This window comes from Argopecten irradians, unplaced genomic scaffold (assembly GCF_041381155.1).
Source record: "Argopecten irradians isolate NY unplaced genomic scaffold, Ai_NY scaffold_0058, whole genome shotgun sequence".
Classification (NCBI taxonomy): domain Eukaryota; kingdom Metazoa; phylum Mollusca; class Bivalvia; order Pectinida; family Pectinidae; genus Argopecten; species Argopecten irradians.
In genome coordinates, this window is record NW_027187525.1 from 73,300 (window position 1) to 87,685 (window position 14,386).

The 14,386-nt window shown below is 35.3% G+C and overlaps 1 protein-coding gene and 1 pseudogene across 1 annotated transcript; both read right to left on the minus strand.

Moving 5' to 3' along the window:
• Window positions 1-1,447: 1,447 nt before the first annotated feature.
• Window positions 1,448-4,086, minus strand: LOC138311593 (death-associated inhibitor of apoptosis 1-like). The gene is made up of 5 exons (XM_069252887.1): window positions 3,944-4,086; window positions 3,086-3,255; window positions 2,639-2,804; window positions 2,355-2,458; window positions 1,448-1,534 (listed from the first exon to the last, which is right to left on the minus strand). The coding sequence occupies exons 1-4, from the start codon at window positions 3,990-3,992 to the stop codon at window positions 2,391-2,393; spliced, it is 453 nt and encodes a 150-aa protein (XP_069108988.1). The 5' UTR covers window positions 3,993-4,086; the 3' UTR covers window positions 1,448-1,534; window positions 2,355-2,390.
• Window positions 4,087-6,785: 2,699 nt separating this feature from the next.
• Window positions 6,786-11,077, minus strand: LOC138311591 (uncharacterized; annotated as a pseudogene).
• Between the last annotated feature and the right edge of the window lie 3,309 nt (window positions 11,078-14,386).

Sequence of the window (14,386 nt, forward strand, 5' to 3'; positions counted from 1 at the left end):
ATTTGTCTTTCCACAATGCTGCATGTAGTTTTGCTCTCTACCTTTCACTGTATATTAGTTTACCTGGACCTGTAGATTAGTTGAAACTAATCTACAGCTACAGGTAAACTAATGTACAGTGAAAGGTGTACTTATCTACAGAGAGAACAAGTACTTGAACAATAGTCCAACTAAAGCACGGGTGACAACAAAAGATGACATCATAGCCACGTTTTAACAGCGGAAACACAGTCAGATGATGCTCGGATCATACATTGAACTCTCCAATAGATAACTGGATGTTGAGTAGTTGGTTATAATTTTCAACTAGGTAGGTAGGTAGCATTTAACCGATCCATGATTCATAAATAGGTTTTAGTTTCTCGGAGACGTTTTCTCTGATCGACTCCACGTTTTTCGACAGTTTTGTATATCTAGCTCTCAAAAAACACCATCCATCTCCACACGTTTTATACGTTTACATTTCAGAACGTTCGTTAACTATGTGCCTGTATTTCTTTTTATAGTTTATTACTATTTGTTTGTGCCAATTTTTTGTATCCCATCTGTGTACAAAGCATATAATCAGATGTAATCGTACTTCATATTTATGTATTCACTTTTTATACTGTCACAGTTTTATGTATGCCATTAATAAAACGACTTTAACATCATTTTCTTATCTCTGTTGTTTTTACTATTAGCTGCAGTCTCTGTACAGTATACCTAGCTACGATAAATAAGTCTTCAAAAGAGCCACGTATGATCTGTCTACATATTGGACATTTGGCAATAGCTGGTGCACATTCAGCACAACAACAGAGATGTCCACAGGGCAGGAAACATATACACATCAGGTTGTCCATGCAGATCTTACATTTCATCTGCTCCTTCAGCTGGTTGTTTTCGTCATGGATGGATTCTACAAATATCAGAAATAAATATAATTTCAAATATATATGTATCCTTTTTGAGGCGACACAAGTATCTCATTCTTAGGCAAAACAATAAAATATTAATAATAAAAAACTTAATTAGAGTATTTTAGAACACAATATACATCGTCCATCGGTTATTCAAAAGGGGAGGACATATATACATACTAATTAGACTAAAGCGCGAAATAAACTCATTCCTCCGAACACCTTGAAAGCCAAGCCGGAAAAATTTACGGTTTTAGTATCTAATTTCTATTAATCGTAATTAATAATTCGATAATTTTTTCAGCATGCCGAGAAAACATACTCATGCACAAACTCTCACTTAGAATATTATACACAAATCCATAAACTGAAAACGGAAAACGTATAATATCAAAAACTTTAGTATCGGTTAGACACATTCCTACAATTCCTTACGTTGTTATCGATTGGCTCGCTTCTGTTCCCTATCTAGAGATTCGGGTGGTGTTATTTACCAAAAGTAAGTGTTCTCATGTCTTGGAGGGTTTCCCGTTTGGAGAAGTGGTGGGTAATGTTATGGCCTTCTGGAGGTATATCATCATCAAAACCCAAAAGGATATCCATTAACGCTTCAGTTGATAATGGTACAGAGCCTAGAAAAGTAAACGGATATATAACGTATATTCTACAAAGCGCCCTACACACACGAGAGTTAAATGCATGGCAAGTGACATAGCAAAGTTTCATTGTAAATGTATGCTTATGGTTGTGAAAACGAAGTAAGAATGATCATTGGTGAATTTTTCCGATGCCTAGTCAAAGGGCGGTCAACAAACATAACTGAACATAGATAAAGTATGAAGGTACTTTGTAAATGTCATATATCATACGAATTACATTATTAATTGTATGCTGTTCTGTTGTTGTTAAAGTAATTATAAGCAATAGTGTGCCTTAGTAGTGTTTGTGATGTTGGAAGAACAACTCTCTCTCAAGATGGCTGCCACATAACTGATTTATTGCATTTCGCGGGAGTCGCTTATGAACACAAAACAAAACAATTACAGAGCCGCTTAGGCGCTTAAAAATAGAACTCAATATGTTACATTAAAGAACATTTGAGCACTTTAAGAACCCTTTAACATAATTCTAATTAACTTTAACGAAAAAAAAAAAGAAAAACTTTTTCATAACACTGTCAGTCAGTTAGCAAGATTATAGCCATCCAGGTGTTTTGGATAACCCTTAGCTTAGGCGCTTAAAAATAGAACTCAATATGTTACAGTGTTGGCTTCAATTTAGTATACATAGATAATATATGAACATGATCACCAGATCGCAAGATGTACCAACAATTCCCCATCTAAATTCATGGTTAACAGCAAAAAAAGTACAGTAAACATTTCCCTCTAGATTATGCATTTTCATTTACACAATCACTGTACAACTTTCCTTGTGATTAATTGGTTTTACCCAAATTACGCCGTAATTGTTGAATCGCCATTCTGATCACTTCTTCGGTGTAACCATTTCCCTGATGGAGCGTACAGCTGTGGAACTCATGTCTTCAGCAGTAACTAAAACAAAAATACAAAACGGACCATTATTATAACCTTTATAGTTGGATTGATCTTCTTTAGTAAGTTATGTTGATAAGTAAAGTTTACATGTAGATTTCACTACCTATTATCTTAGCTAAAAATTGTACAAAAGGTACGGAAGATGTACACGTTTTAAGCTGACTGTAAGTAGAATACCTGATATCTCTGTTTGTCGATGTATTGCTGTAGTAGGGACATTTACAAACGTTGTATTCGTGATTGCACTAGACTGTCTGTCCATTATTCTGACTGTCTGAACGGATGAAGTCGATGTTGTGTTAGATGCTCCTGGTGTGGTACAGAGGTATTCGTTGGGTAACGTCTAAAATTATATGTTAAGCGAAATGATCATTCACACCAAATTCATTTTTCTCTGTATAGTATAACTGTAAATGCCGCGATTCGACAATGCAAGATGGTGGAAGTCAGTCAATATATGTGAGCTGATAACAACCATTGGATACATATAATTTGGATCTATTTATGTAACTCCCAAGTACATGTTTAAAGTGCATATCGATGAAGTCATTTAATGTATCGACGATAAAAAAAAATCTGTTTTTTTTAGTCTAAATTGAATATACCTATATATTCTAAACTTACCAACTCTCGTTCTCTACGAAGTACCCTGTTAATGAAGAGTTGACCTTTATTTCCTTTTACGTAATCACAGTTTGGGTAACAGCGGGCGTGTTCAACCCATGGATCGTCTTCAAGGTTCCAGTTTCTAAGGTCTCCTCCACAAAAGAAGCACATGACATGATCTCCAAATCCTATAATAGATCATGGCTTTATCATAATTGTGATTTAAACACAATTTCTCATACAGCCAATAATGACTTTCCTTTAGGTATGCAATTATAACTTTCATTGTGCACCCAAAAGCTTTTATAATCTGGTTGCTTTGCATTAAAATTAAATCTCAAATATTTTATATGAATTGTCTCATGCTGTCAGTTATAAGACCAACGTAATGTACCAGTAAATACTTCAGCTAGGAAACATACTTTATTAAGGTGCGTTCTCAAGTTCGAAATGTGGTCAAATTTCTAAAAGAAAAGCATATTTGGTTTTTTCATTATTTACCATACCTAATTTAAACGGAGTTATGATGCGAAAGAAAACACAACGAAAAAATAAAATAAAAAATGATGTAAGTACTGGTAAATACATGTACCGGGACACCCTTGCTTTGCCTGAACAAACACCAGACATATAGATTGTTTACAGAACATATTATTTTCTAGGATTTGGGAGAAATGTAATGACTCTAGTTGGAAATGCAGGATATGAGGACATATTTGTTTTAATACACGAATATGTGAGGTCTAGTTACATATAACGATGAAAATTCAAAAAAAAAAAAAAAATATATACGCAATCCGCTGAAGGCAGTATGTCATGACGAAAGTGATTATGTACGTGTAAAACTGTTTTCTTCCATGGAAACCGATTACCTACCAGCATAAAAGAAACCTGCCGTTGCCATCTGCCGGGCCACACGAGACATATGAGTGCAATTGAAGGAGTTTCGTCTCTCTGTTATGGACGCATAGCCAGGAAATTGAGGACTTGCTTCGTTAACCACTAAGTTATTATCAGTTCCTTCCTCTGGTCGTCGTTGTTGTTGTTTCTTGCTTGTCGTTGACGTTGAGAAAGTTTACTTGGGTGGTATTTTGATTTGGCGATCGTATTGATTTGGCCGACATTGTTGCTGGTTCCCATATACATCTAGTTTTGGTTTGTTGTCTTCAATCTAGATCAAGAGATTGTGTGAAGTTTCATTATGTGAAAAATGGTAATAAGCGCTTTTAGTCATAATTATTATGATATGTAAAATATTGAACTGATATGTATTCAAACCAATAACTAAATCCAGTCAAATCTTTTAGTGTGATTATTAAAAACGTGATGCAATTACCATGTAAAATATATGCATTTAGGCACATACACAGATGTTATGAAAAAAATCACACTTTTTTTACCATCTAGTTCTTTCTTATACCCAGTCTTAGCCAAGTGGTTTTTTTGCATACTTACCCTTTGAATACCTAACTAAACAACTACCGAAGCGCTCCGCGCGCCCGCTTGCTGAACAGAGTCAGCTGGTTTTTTTTTAAGCATTTACATATCGAGTCATTCTTGATTATTGGCGTGCGTTTGCAAATGGTGATTATAGATTATAAACATGCAAATTTTAAAAGCATTTCCACAAATCTTCTTGATTTGGTCCCATGACACTGCGACGGTTTTTTCTCAAAACTCCCTAGTATTCGTTCCGATGTTCAATGTTCCTATAAGTATCATAATATGAGAGAGTTTTAGTTAAAAGATCATACCTTCATTAATATGCAAATTATTTCGCATGTTTATAAACTAACAAACCAACCCCTCGTTTGCATGACAGGAAAAACCAATATGGACTCGATCTGTAAGTTTTTGTAAAGTCAAAAGCCTGTGAAACAAGCTGTTTCCTTAGTACATACTTTTGATGCTAGAGTGGGTGGGTTAAACATAATTGGCTTTGTTTGTATTTGGGTATTGACAGAAATATGTACATTATTGTTTGGAACTATCTCCTCTCTATTAAACTGAAATATTAAACATTTATTTTTTTTTTTTTTTGCATATTAGTTTGAAACACTTTTCAATACAACCACAAAACAAATCTACGAGATCAGTAGTCATACATATGGTTCCTAGGCCCTTATCAACTAGTTAATTTCAAGCACAGAAGGCTTTGGCATTCTGTCAATATTACATTGCATAAATACATACAATGTAAATAGTACCCCTATATATAAAACACCTGGAATGAAATGCATCAGCAAACTTTCAAAATGACTTGGGATAAACTTATTGTGAGGTCGTTGTGAACAGGTTAGTGTTGATATATGTGAAGAATGACATGTTATTGTATTATCGGGGCGGTGTTTCATGTAGATATTGCCCAGAACAAATTTTGCAGAACTTTTACCGAAGACGGTGAAAAATTTGGCCAGGGATGCATTTATTTCTGGTGTTTTTATAAAGCATATTGGGGCATTTTCATGTATTTATGTAATATATTATTGACAGAACGGCAGGCTTCCGTGGTTCACGTAAGACGTGATATGAAGATATTCCATCTGTGAAAGGTACTGGTAAGGATAAACATTTCATAGCAGGAAATTGGGGCCCCTTTTGTCTATCTATAACTAGATCATGTATCAAACAAAACGACGAATTTGCTTTTTCGTGTTCAGACGCTGACGTTGCCATCTCGTATCACCTCCCCATTGTAGTATACAATTTATTTCAGGATCACTTACAGCGGGTCTGGTGAAGATAATACTGAACTGTCACGAAAACTAGCTATCTGTGTTATAAACTATTGTTTATGTTCAAAAGTCCGTTTACACGACTATCAAACACTGACTTACAACTTCGTCTCAGATGACATTTATACCCATAAAGCAGGTTTACTAGTAATTTGAAAATACTATACGCTTCAAACGGAAATTTTTGTCATAAAGTGCAATGATAATAAGGTTGAAAAAGAAATTATCTTACATCTACTGAACAATGATAAGGTTTGATGGCATGGTTATGAGTAGACAAATACAGGGTGTCTCAGAAAGCATGTCCCAACTTATTGATTAATAAAACCCAAACCCAGAAAGGTCGAGATATACAATACATTTTCGATAGTCCCGACAGGTATATTTGTAGAATTTGATTGGTATGTATTGTAGGTGCAGATAAACGCATACGGTTCATATGCTTCATATAACATACTTCTGTACATTTGTGATGAGTAACGTCATCTGGACATAATTCAATAATTTGACAGAATGTTGTCTTTATTCTGCAAAGTATCTAATGCAAGAGAATGAAACTGAAATATTGGCGTACGAAAAGCATTTCCTTGTTTCTGTGTAACATTTAGGTACATTTGCTTGCTCAAAATTCGTCCATGATGCAGTCAATTAATCAAAAATTACTGATTTTTTCTACATTGATGTAAACTGTTGTACCTTGGTAAAAAACCATTTATATTATTGTTTTGTGATGATGTTATAATGCCGTCATCAATTGTTCTGTATAAATCCCCTTATTCTAGCTGTACCTTATTGTATTCCAACAAATGTTGATATCTTTGCTCGCGCCACATAAATGTATTAATTCATGCAATAAAGATTTATAACAGTTTATAATCAGGGCTACATTTTTCTGAAAAAAACCCTGTATGAACTAAAATCTAAACTTACCAAATCCGTTTTCTCTGAACCATGTTAATGAAGGCTTGACCTTTGTTTTGTTTTTACATAAAACACAGCGTGGAAAAACCATGCGGGCAATGTTCAACCCAAGGATCATCCCCAGGTTCCCAGTTTCTAAGGCATCCTCCACAATAGAAGCATCTTACATAATCTCCATATCCTAAAACAGAGTTGACCGTTTACAATACAGTATATGCAAGGTGATAATTCGGGAAGCCATTTTATTTTCAGGAACAATTTAGAAAATCGATCAAATCAACTACAATTTGTGTTCTATATTTTTGTACCAAATTACTTTTCTAGAAATATTTTGTAATAAAACCTCAAGTTTAATCAATTAAACTTCAATTTCTGTACCGATCTTGGTTATTTTTAATCCTACGTTTTCTGTATTATTAGTGGATATATGAATTTGAAAATAAATGAAATATTTGTAAAATTGAACTAAAACTTATCTTTGGTTCGGTATTTTTTTTAAAGACAATAGTTCGATATTTTGTTAACATCTCCTCGTCACCGAAAACATCAATATACCGTAAAAGCTCTGATTTTTTTATTGTATCACAAAATTCCGTTTTCACTCAATTTGTTTCTTAAAAACATGATATCCCAATATCCCAACCAATTATGAAAATATCTTTTTAAAACAAAACATTTCCTGTTGTGCACCAATAACTATTTACTATTTCATACTAAATTTATCCAATTTTCAAATCCTCCCCCATCCACCCAAACCCTCATCCCCCAAACCTCACCCAAAAAACCACCCTCCATCCCACCGCCATCCCCACACACAAAAAATAAAAATGAAAAGTTTTCATACCTGCATAAAAGAAGCCTGCCTTGGCCATCTGTATGGGCGTCTGATCCAGATGGTTAGGGAAACCATGGAATGTACTTGACCTATACTGTCAGGACAGCGTAGTTAGGGTAGCGAGGCCTTGTTGTGTTTACCCCTAGGTTACCATTATCAGCCCCTCCTACGCCCTGTCGCTGCTGGTTCTGTTGCTGTCGGTGATGTTGACGTGTACTTGGTGTCCGTTGCTGGTTACCAGTTGTATCCGTTTGTGACTGAATGGCTACATCGTTTGTTGACTGACTTCAGACTGTGTTACAGCAGGTACATTAGGAGCCGCTGATGTCCGCTGCAGATCTGACACATGTGATGTTTGAGTCGTGGTCTGACTAGGAACAGATGGGGTGACTGGCTTTGGAGTATTCGCTAGACATTCTGAAGAGCTTGCACTAGATGTTTGAGTTGTTGGAAGATTAGATGCACCTCTAAGAGCATTCCTGATATCAGTAGCATTCTGACGACTGTCACCTCCAAATCTATTCGGTGTTGTTTCCCGAAGATCAGGCGCTGAGTGTATGACCTGTGGAAGTGATGCTGGGTTTCCTCGATCTCTTTCTCGTCCCAACAAGATCGATGTTAAACTATCAGGTGTATGTAGTAAAGATGTCAGTTCTCTTTCCTCTGATGTTAATGTTGTTTCTGTCGAGAAAAACACAAACAGATTTAGAAACCGTACCATCAGCTTAATGCTTTATATGCTAAATAGCATATGCATATTGCTTTTAATGCTTTGGTCAAGTGTATAGTATCGATGCAGGAGAGTTAAACAATATGACCACAATTTATTCAGAAAGATTCAGCAAAAAGTTGATCACGATTGTGATAATCTCAAACTTCCATGTATAAACATATACAAATAAAAGACATTTTGCCTTTAATGAGACATGATTATAAAACATGCATATTCGTATAAATGTTCTCTAAATGCACACCTCTTTATAAAAATCACAATGATCCAGAAACGATGTTCGAATTCAACAAAATTCACAAATGAGATCAATTAGGATAGTGATTATACTGTTTTGCCTAGCTTTAATTACCTTCAATGCCAAATCTCTGGTTTTAGGGTGGAATTAGGACCATGTATAGGGACATTCCCAACATCATCTCCTCGCATGAACCTACGAAATCCAAATTACACTTCTTGTAATTATCTACAATGCATTGAAGTATGAACACGCTGTTAGGGTCGATTTCTTTTAACATTCAATTAAGGTTCAACCATAATTAAAATACAACTCACCGACATGTTTTGGATATTGTATAATGCACAGTGTAGACAGACTCCCCTTTCTGCCAGTTTCCATGTGTCACACCACAACAGAAGCAGCAAACATTGTCCTCATTTCCTGTATAGTAAAATCCAGACTTTGCTAACGCAGTTGGTGCGATGGGGCAGGACAAGGGAAAGGACCAGAAAGATTTAAATCTGGCCCACTCAAACCTCATACTCTGTGTCACTGTTCCAAGCAGTTATCTGTTCAAAGTTATTATCATCTCTATTGTCAGTAATGGGAGGCGTTTCATTGATAGAAAGTCTTGATGATGTTGCACCAAGTGTCTCTCTTCTATTTTCACCTTCAGCTCCAATTGTTGGATTTGTTGCAGTCTCAGGGATGACATTGGGCCTGTTATACGGAAGCATGAACACATCTACATATAATCTCACACCAAGAAATCCACTCAAGTAAATTCGTCTTCCAGAGACATGTTTGCAGCTTTTTTCATCATTTTTCTTTTGAAAAACGAAATCCTCCATACTATCCATTCTTTTAGCACGCCGTCTTGAGGTTCTTGACTTTAAATTAGTGTGCAATTGTGCAAAAGGCTTTAGTGTGTCCCACCTACAATGAAGATGCTTCCTCTGGCCTGAACTCTGTTTTGACTTATTAGGAGCAGGTATTTTAGGAGACTGCTCGGGATTACGATGTTTAGATATTTTAGATGTAGAAAGTCTTGTCGCTGTTGCCTCTAGTGTGCAATTTCTTTTTTTAACCTCGGTTTCATTTGTTCCATTTGCTGTTGTTATTATTTCGTCTTGGTTTAAATCTTCCGTTGATTTTTCTCTTGTCTTCTGTGGTGTTGATGGGGAATTTTTTTGTTCTTTTCCTTCCTTCTTCGGAACTAAAGGTTTGCTGGTTGCAACATGAACATCGTTTCTATGGCTTATAGTTGAATTGTTGCATGTTTTGCTTTCACGTCCCGTTCGTGAATTAGTAATCGGCGTATAATCTTCATGCTCCTCTGTACATTGTACAGCAATACATTCTTTATGACATTGCTGAATATTAAATCTCGTTGTTTCTTTAGATACAGAAGATTTGAATAAAATGCTTGCTGATTGCTCACGAGCCGAGAACACTTCCTTTACTAAAGTTTCCTCACTCTTATCATCCTCTTTACAATTTCCGAAACTTATCCCATCTGCTTCTACAGTCTTTGAAACATCAACAGACATCATATGAAGCTGATCATACTCACATAAAGTTGTTGATAATTCCACGTTTTTCTTACAGAAATGAATATCTCTGAAAGTATTGGTATCATTCAAAGATACATTATCAACATGTAATGAAGCTTCAATCAAAGTTATTTCGAAGTCATATAAACCTATTTCATTATATGGTGTGTCAGCACCACGTTGATTAGAATCAGTGTCATCGTCTTTGTATTTGGGCGATAAGGTTGCTTCCTTTTCTCTATTTTCCATTTTCCACTCGAAACCGAAACCTAAACAACTTTTACAAGTCCAAAATTAAACCTTTGTCCGTCGAGCAAATTTGAGAGAACAATAGCTGATGTCTTCCTTCAATGCTTTGGCTGTTGTCAAGTACATGTACATGTAGTGATTCCAGTAGGTAGCATCCCTACCATGACTCAATGACTGTACCATTGCACTTATAGTTGGGGTCATAACCTACAAAATATATTGGTTAATCAATGTTAAATGTGGTGTGGTAGCTTAAACTTATAGTACGCATATGTATTTTAAGTAACTATTATGTTATAAGGTTGCATTTGAACGAGGTGTTTTACTTGTAGACCAAGAAATTATTTATAGTAACAAGGTACATGTATTGAATGTCAACGTAATAAAGTAAACAACATCGTACTTATATCGAGAAAAGGCAAGTTTAGTGTTGTAGTCTAATGGTGTTGAAGTAAGGCTACTGGAAAATGGTCATTATCTGTTGCCAAATGCTAAGTGTATAACCTGATACCACACTTGTGGAAATCGGACATTACCAGCCATTTTGTATTATGTACAATGTACATGTATCTACATACATATGTCCGTTAACACAAATGTTCATTGTAATACACCATGATCATATCCTGCTTGCTGGAGACACATAATTTACTCTTTTAAATGTCTTGGCCCGTTTATACATACCTTTATATAAAACTTCGTCCAGATATAGGACTCGGTAACAGTCATGTACAAATGTAGCGCTGCGCATGTCTAGTATTTAGCACGCATGCGCGATGTATATAGCCACGTGTATATTGCATGTGCCAATGTTTATCTAGTTAGTTAGCTTGAAAAAAAATTTGCTACCCGAACAAGGTTGTTCGGAAAACATACGTAAAACAGTCTAAATATTTTAGCATACGTTAACCCTTAAAATAAAGAATTGTAGAAGTTTATAACAAATTAAGGCAGCATACCATTCCTATACTTTTCAAGGTGCATGGTGTTATTTTGAGATTATTTTATTCGGGCTTCACCGGTGTTAAACACTTTTAATAAAGAATTATAGAAGTTTACAACAAATCAAGACAGCATATTCATTGTTATTACAAAAGCAAAATGGAAACCCGATGGGAACTTTGGTTTGAATTATCGTCTAGACATGCAGAAGGTATGATACCCTGATTTTGTTGTTTTAAAAACAATTTGGTCTCTTTCAATTCCTTTACTGATTGACGTTTCAAAACCACATTTTTCATACAAAGACTTGAACAGTGCACTTTTCCCCCGAAACAACTACATACATTTGTATAACGACGTTACAATACCGAGGTATAATGGACAGATAGAAAAATATATTCCCCATTTATATCCAGACTAAATACACGGCAACTCTAATGTATCTGCCGATCTCGTTTAGAATTTAAGAACACACCTCTTAGCTTGTTACAACACCAATTTGTAACGGCTGGCCAAGGTAATACAATCTATTATAACCTTTATAAAGTTTATAAAGTTTATGAAAGAAAAGGATATTGCTTTTTGTTGCACATGGATGTTTAAGCCGCATAATCAAAGAGCCTTTATGGTCATCAAACAAATTTGATTTAATAAAAGACTAAACGATAATGTATAGGTTTTTATAGCATTATTCAGCAAAGTTTCCGTATTGGAGTCTGCCCACCTTCGCCTACCATAAGGATTATTTTGCCTTGACATGAGAAGATGGAGTCTGCTCCTCTGTTTCCAAGAGTCAGAATAGCCTCAACCAATGCTGTTTCACAACAAATCGTGATGTAATCGTGTTGTAATCCATTCAAAGGTCCATGAGGAGTAGGTTTCCTGGTTCGCCAGTGTGCTCCTGGGGGTCGAGGACTAAGCTCATTTTATACAATATGATTGTCCTTTCCCTTAATGATACTTCATTCTAAATTTTGTATCGATACGCTTTGGGGTTAAGCAAGATTTTCCGTACGTTTCATTTGCGGATTCGCACCAAAGTGATACGGCATTGCCTAATGGAAAGCGTTCGGATATTTCTAAGATGGCGGCACCGATATGAAAGATGTGCTTCGAATATATAAAAGCCATGTATTTTCTGTGTTAACAATAAAAACAAGCAAATTCGCGGAATTTGAATGTGGAATTTATATCCCTCGCTTTCGTTAATCAAGGGTCAATAACTCCGCCAAATAGGGTCCATTGAAAGTGTCGATCGACCTTTTCCAAGGGCTCGAGACATTTAACCATGTTTTCAAGTTTCGAGAAAATCCGGTATTATTTGCGAAAGTTATTGAATGGAAACTGCCGAAAATGTCGTTTTTCGTTAATCAAAGGGCCTTAACTCCGCCAAATAGGGTCTGATGAAAGTGCCGAGCGAACTTAATTGAGCTCTTGGCACATAAACATGTGACCAAGTCACAAAAAATCACTTAAAATTTGTGGCACTTATTTCACGGAAACCAAGCGTTACGTATACAGACAGACAGACGGGACAATGCGGAGGATAAAAAGTAATACCTAAATAGTTTCGACATACATGGAAATAAATAATCCATGTAATATCTTCGGATATAAATACTCCTTGTCTTGTTTTCAACATAGATAACATTTCGATTACAAATGAATACTTCTAAAAACAAACATATTGTACCGGTACAGTTCTGCTGGTACGACGCGTATGATCTGGTATGAATCTGCGACTCTATAAAATTTTCAACATTGTTTTCCATTCCAATTTTTAAAAATCAAAACCTGTTTCGGGAAGGTAGTGGGCCTTTTAATATCTACAATGGTTTAGCATGCCGTTTTGGCCGAATGAAAAAAAATAACGATATAAAAGAGAAAGGGCGTAGATTAGATATCACTAATAAATCACTGTAAAAGAGAAATCACACTATCGCGCAAATCCCGAAAATTAAAAGGATCTTCAGTCCTACTGTTTACATGACTGCTTCAAAATTGCAATAAAAGTGATTGTAGTAAATGCATGCTTGGCATGTCTATACATTTTCATGGAACCAGTTTAAGAAATGTAAGACGATTGAAATGCATCAGTTAGGTTACCCCAAAGGTCTTTCTTTCGAAGATGGGAATGATGCATTTTACATAAAGCATGCACCAGATATTTAATTTTATATTTCAAAGTTTCAGATAAATAAGTTACTCTTTGTATTTAGCCATTTCGTACTGCTTATAACCCTAGTCATTGATCTAAATAATTATTCTCAGCGAGTTACTGTTAAAGTTTTTAGAAGTAGATACAAAAATCATATGAATAGTGTTTGATAATAATAAAACAAAATACAAAGCTCACGACTTATTTTTTTTTTATTATATCCTTGAGTAAAGTAGTACGATTTAAAAGTGACAACAAAGTAAATGAAATGTTTTATATAAGCCTCCGTGGAAAACAGGAATTGTTAAGGCACAAAATAAACTACAAAATAAAAGATATAATGAAATGGAAGAACAAAGATCACAGTAATGACAACTCCTGGTCTGGAGAAAATGAATGAATATAATGTGAAAGTTTTGGCTTCTTATTACTTTGACAAGTGATAAACTCATCTTCAGCAACAAATTCACAATTTTTTAAACATAGGGACAGTTCATGTACAATCAAATCCAAATCAATCTGAATTTGTCTAATTTTTGTTTAATACCTGTCATAGATGTAGGAATGTTGTGACCCATCATCTCTATTGGTAAATGTCCGCCTTTCAAATAAAAAGTAAGACAGAATGACAGTATTTACTGAGGAATAACTCAATAATTGTGACTGAATTCTAACAGCACTTGAACTTGTTCAGATATTGTAAACATATCTTTATGCAGTTTGTTTATAGGGACAATTCATTCTACAAGAACATTAAAATTTGTATATATATCGGAAAACCCCCAGTTCTAATGGAAATTAGATCAGTCGGTTTTACTGTGATATGTCAAAAAATCCCATGGTGGTGAAATGCGTGTGAAATGTTCAAACTCATTCGCTGTCCGCCATTACACATTGTGGTCGAATATCTTGTATGCCGAACCCAGTCCCTTGCTCGTAGAGTAATGCTACTTTTGTCTACAACAGCTCAAATCGC

Excerpts from the sequence above, each read along its gene's own strand:
- LOC138311593 (XM_069252887.1), bottom strand. The coding sequence starts at position 3,992 with ATGTCTCGTGTGGCCCGGCAGATGGCAACGGCAGGTTTCTTTTATGCT. Across the intron at positions 3,256-3,943 it reads GGCAGGTTTCTTTTATGCTG|GATTTGGAGATCATGTCATG; the intron begins GTAGGTAATCGG and ends GATCTATTATAG. Across the intron at positions 2,459-2,638 it reads TCGACAAACAGAGATATCAG|TTACTGCTGAAGACATGAGT; the intron begins GTATTCTACTTA and ends TTTTTGTTTTAG.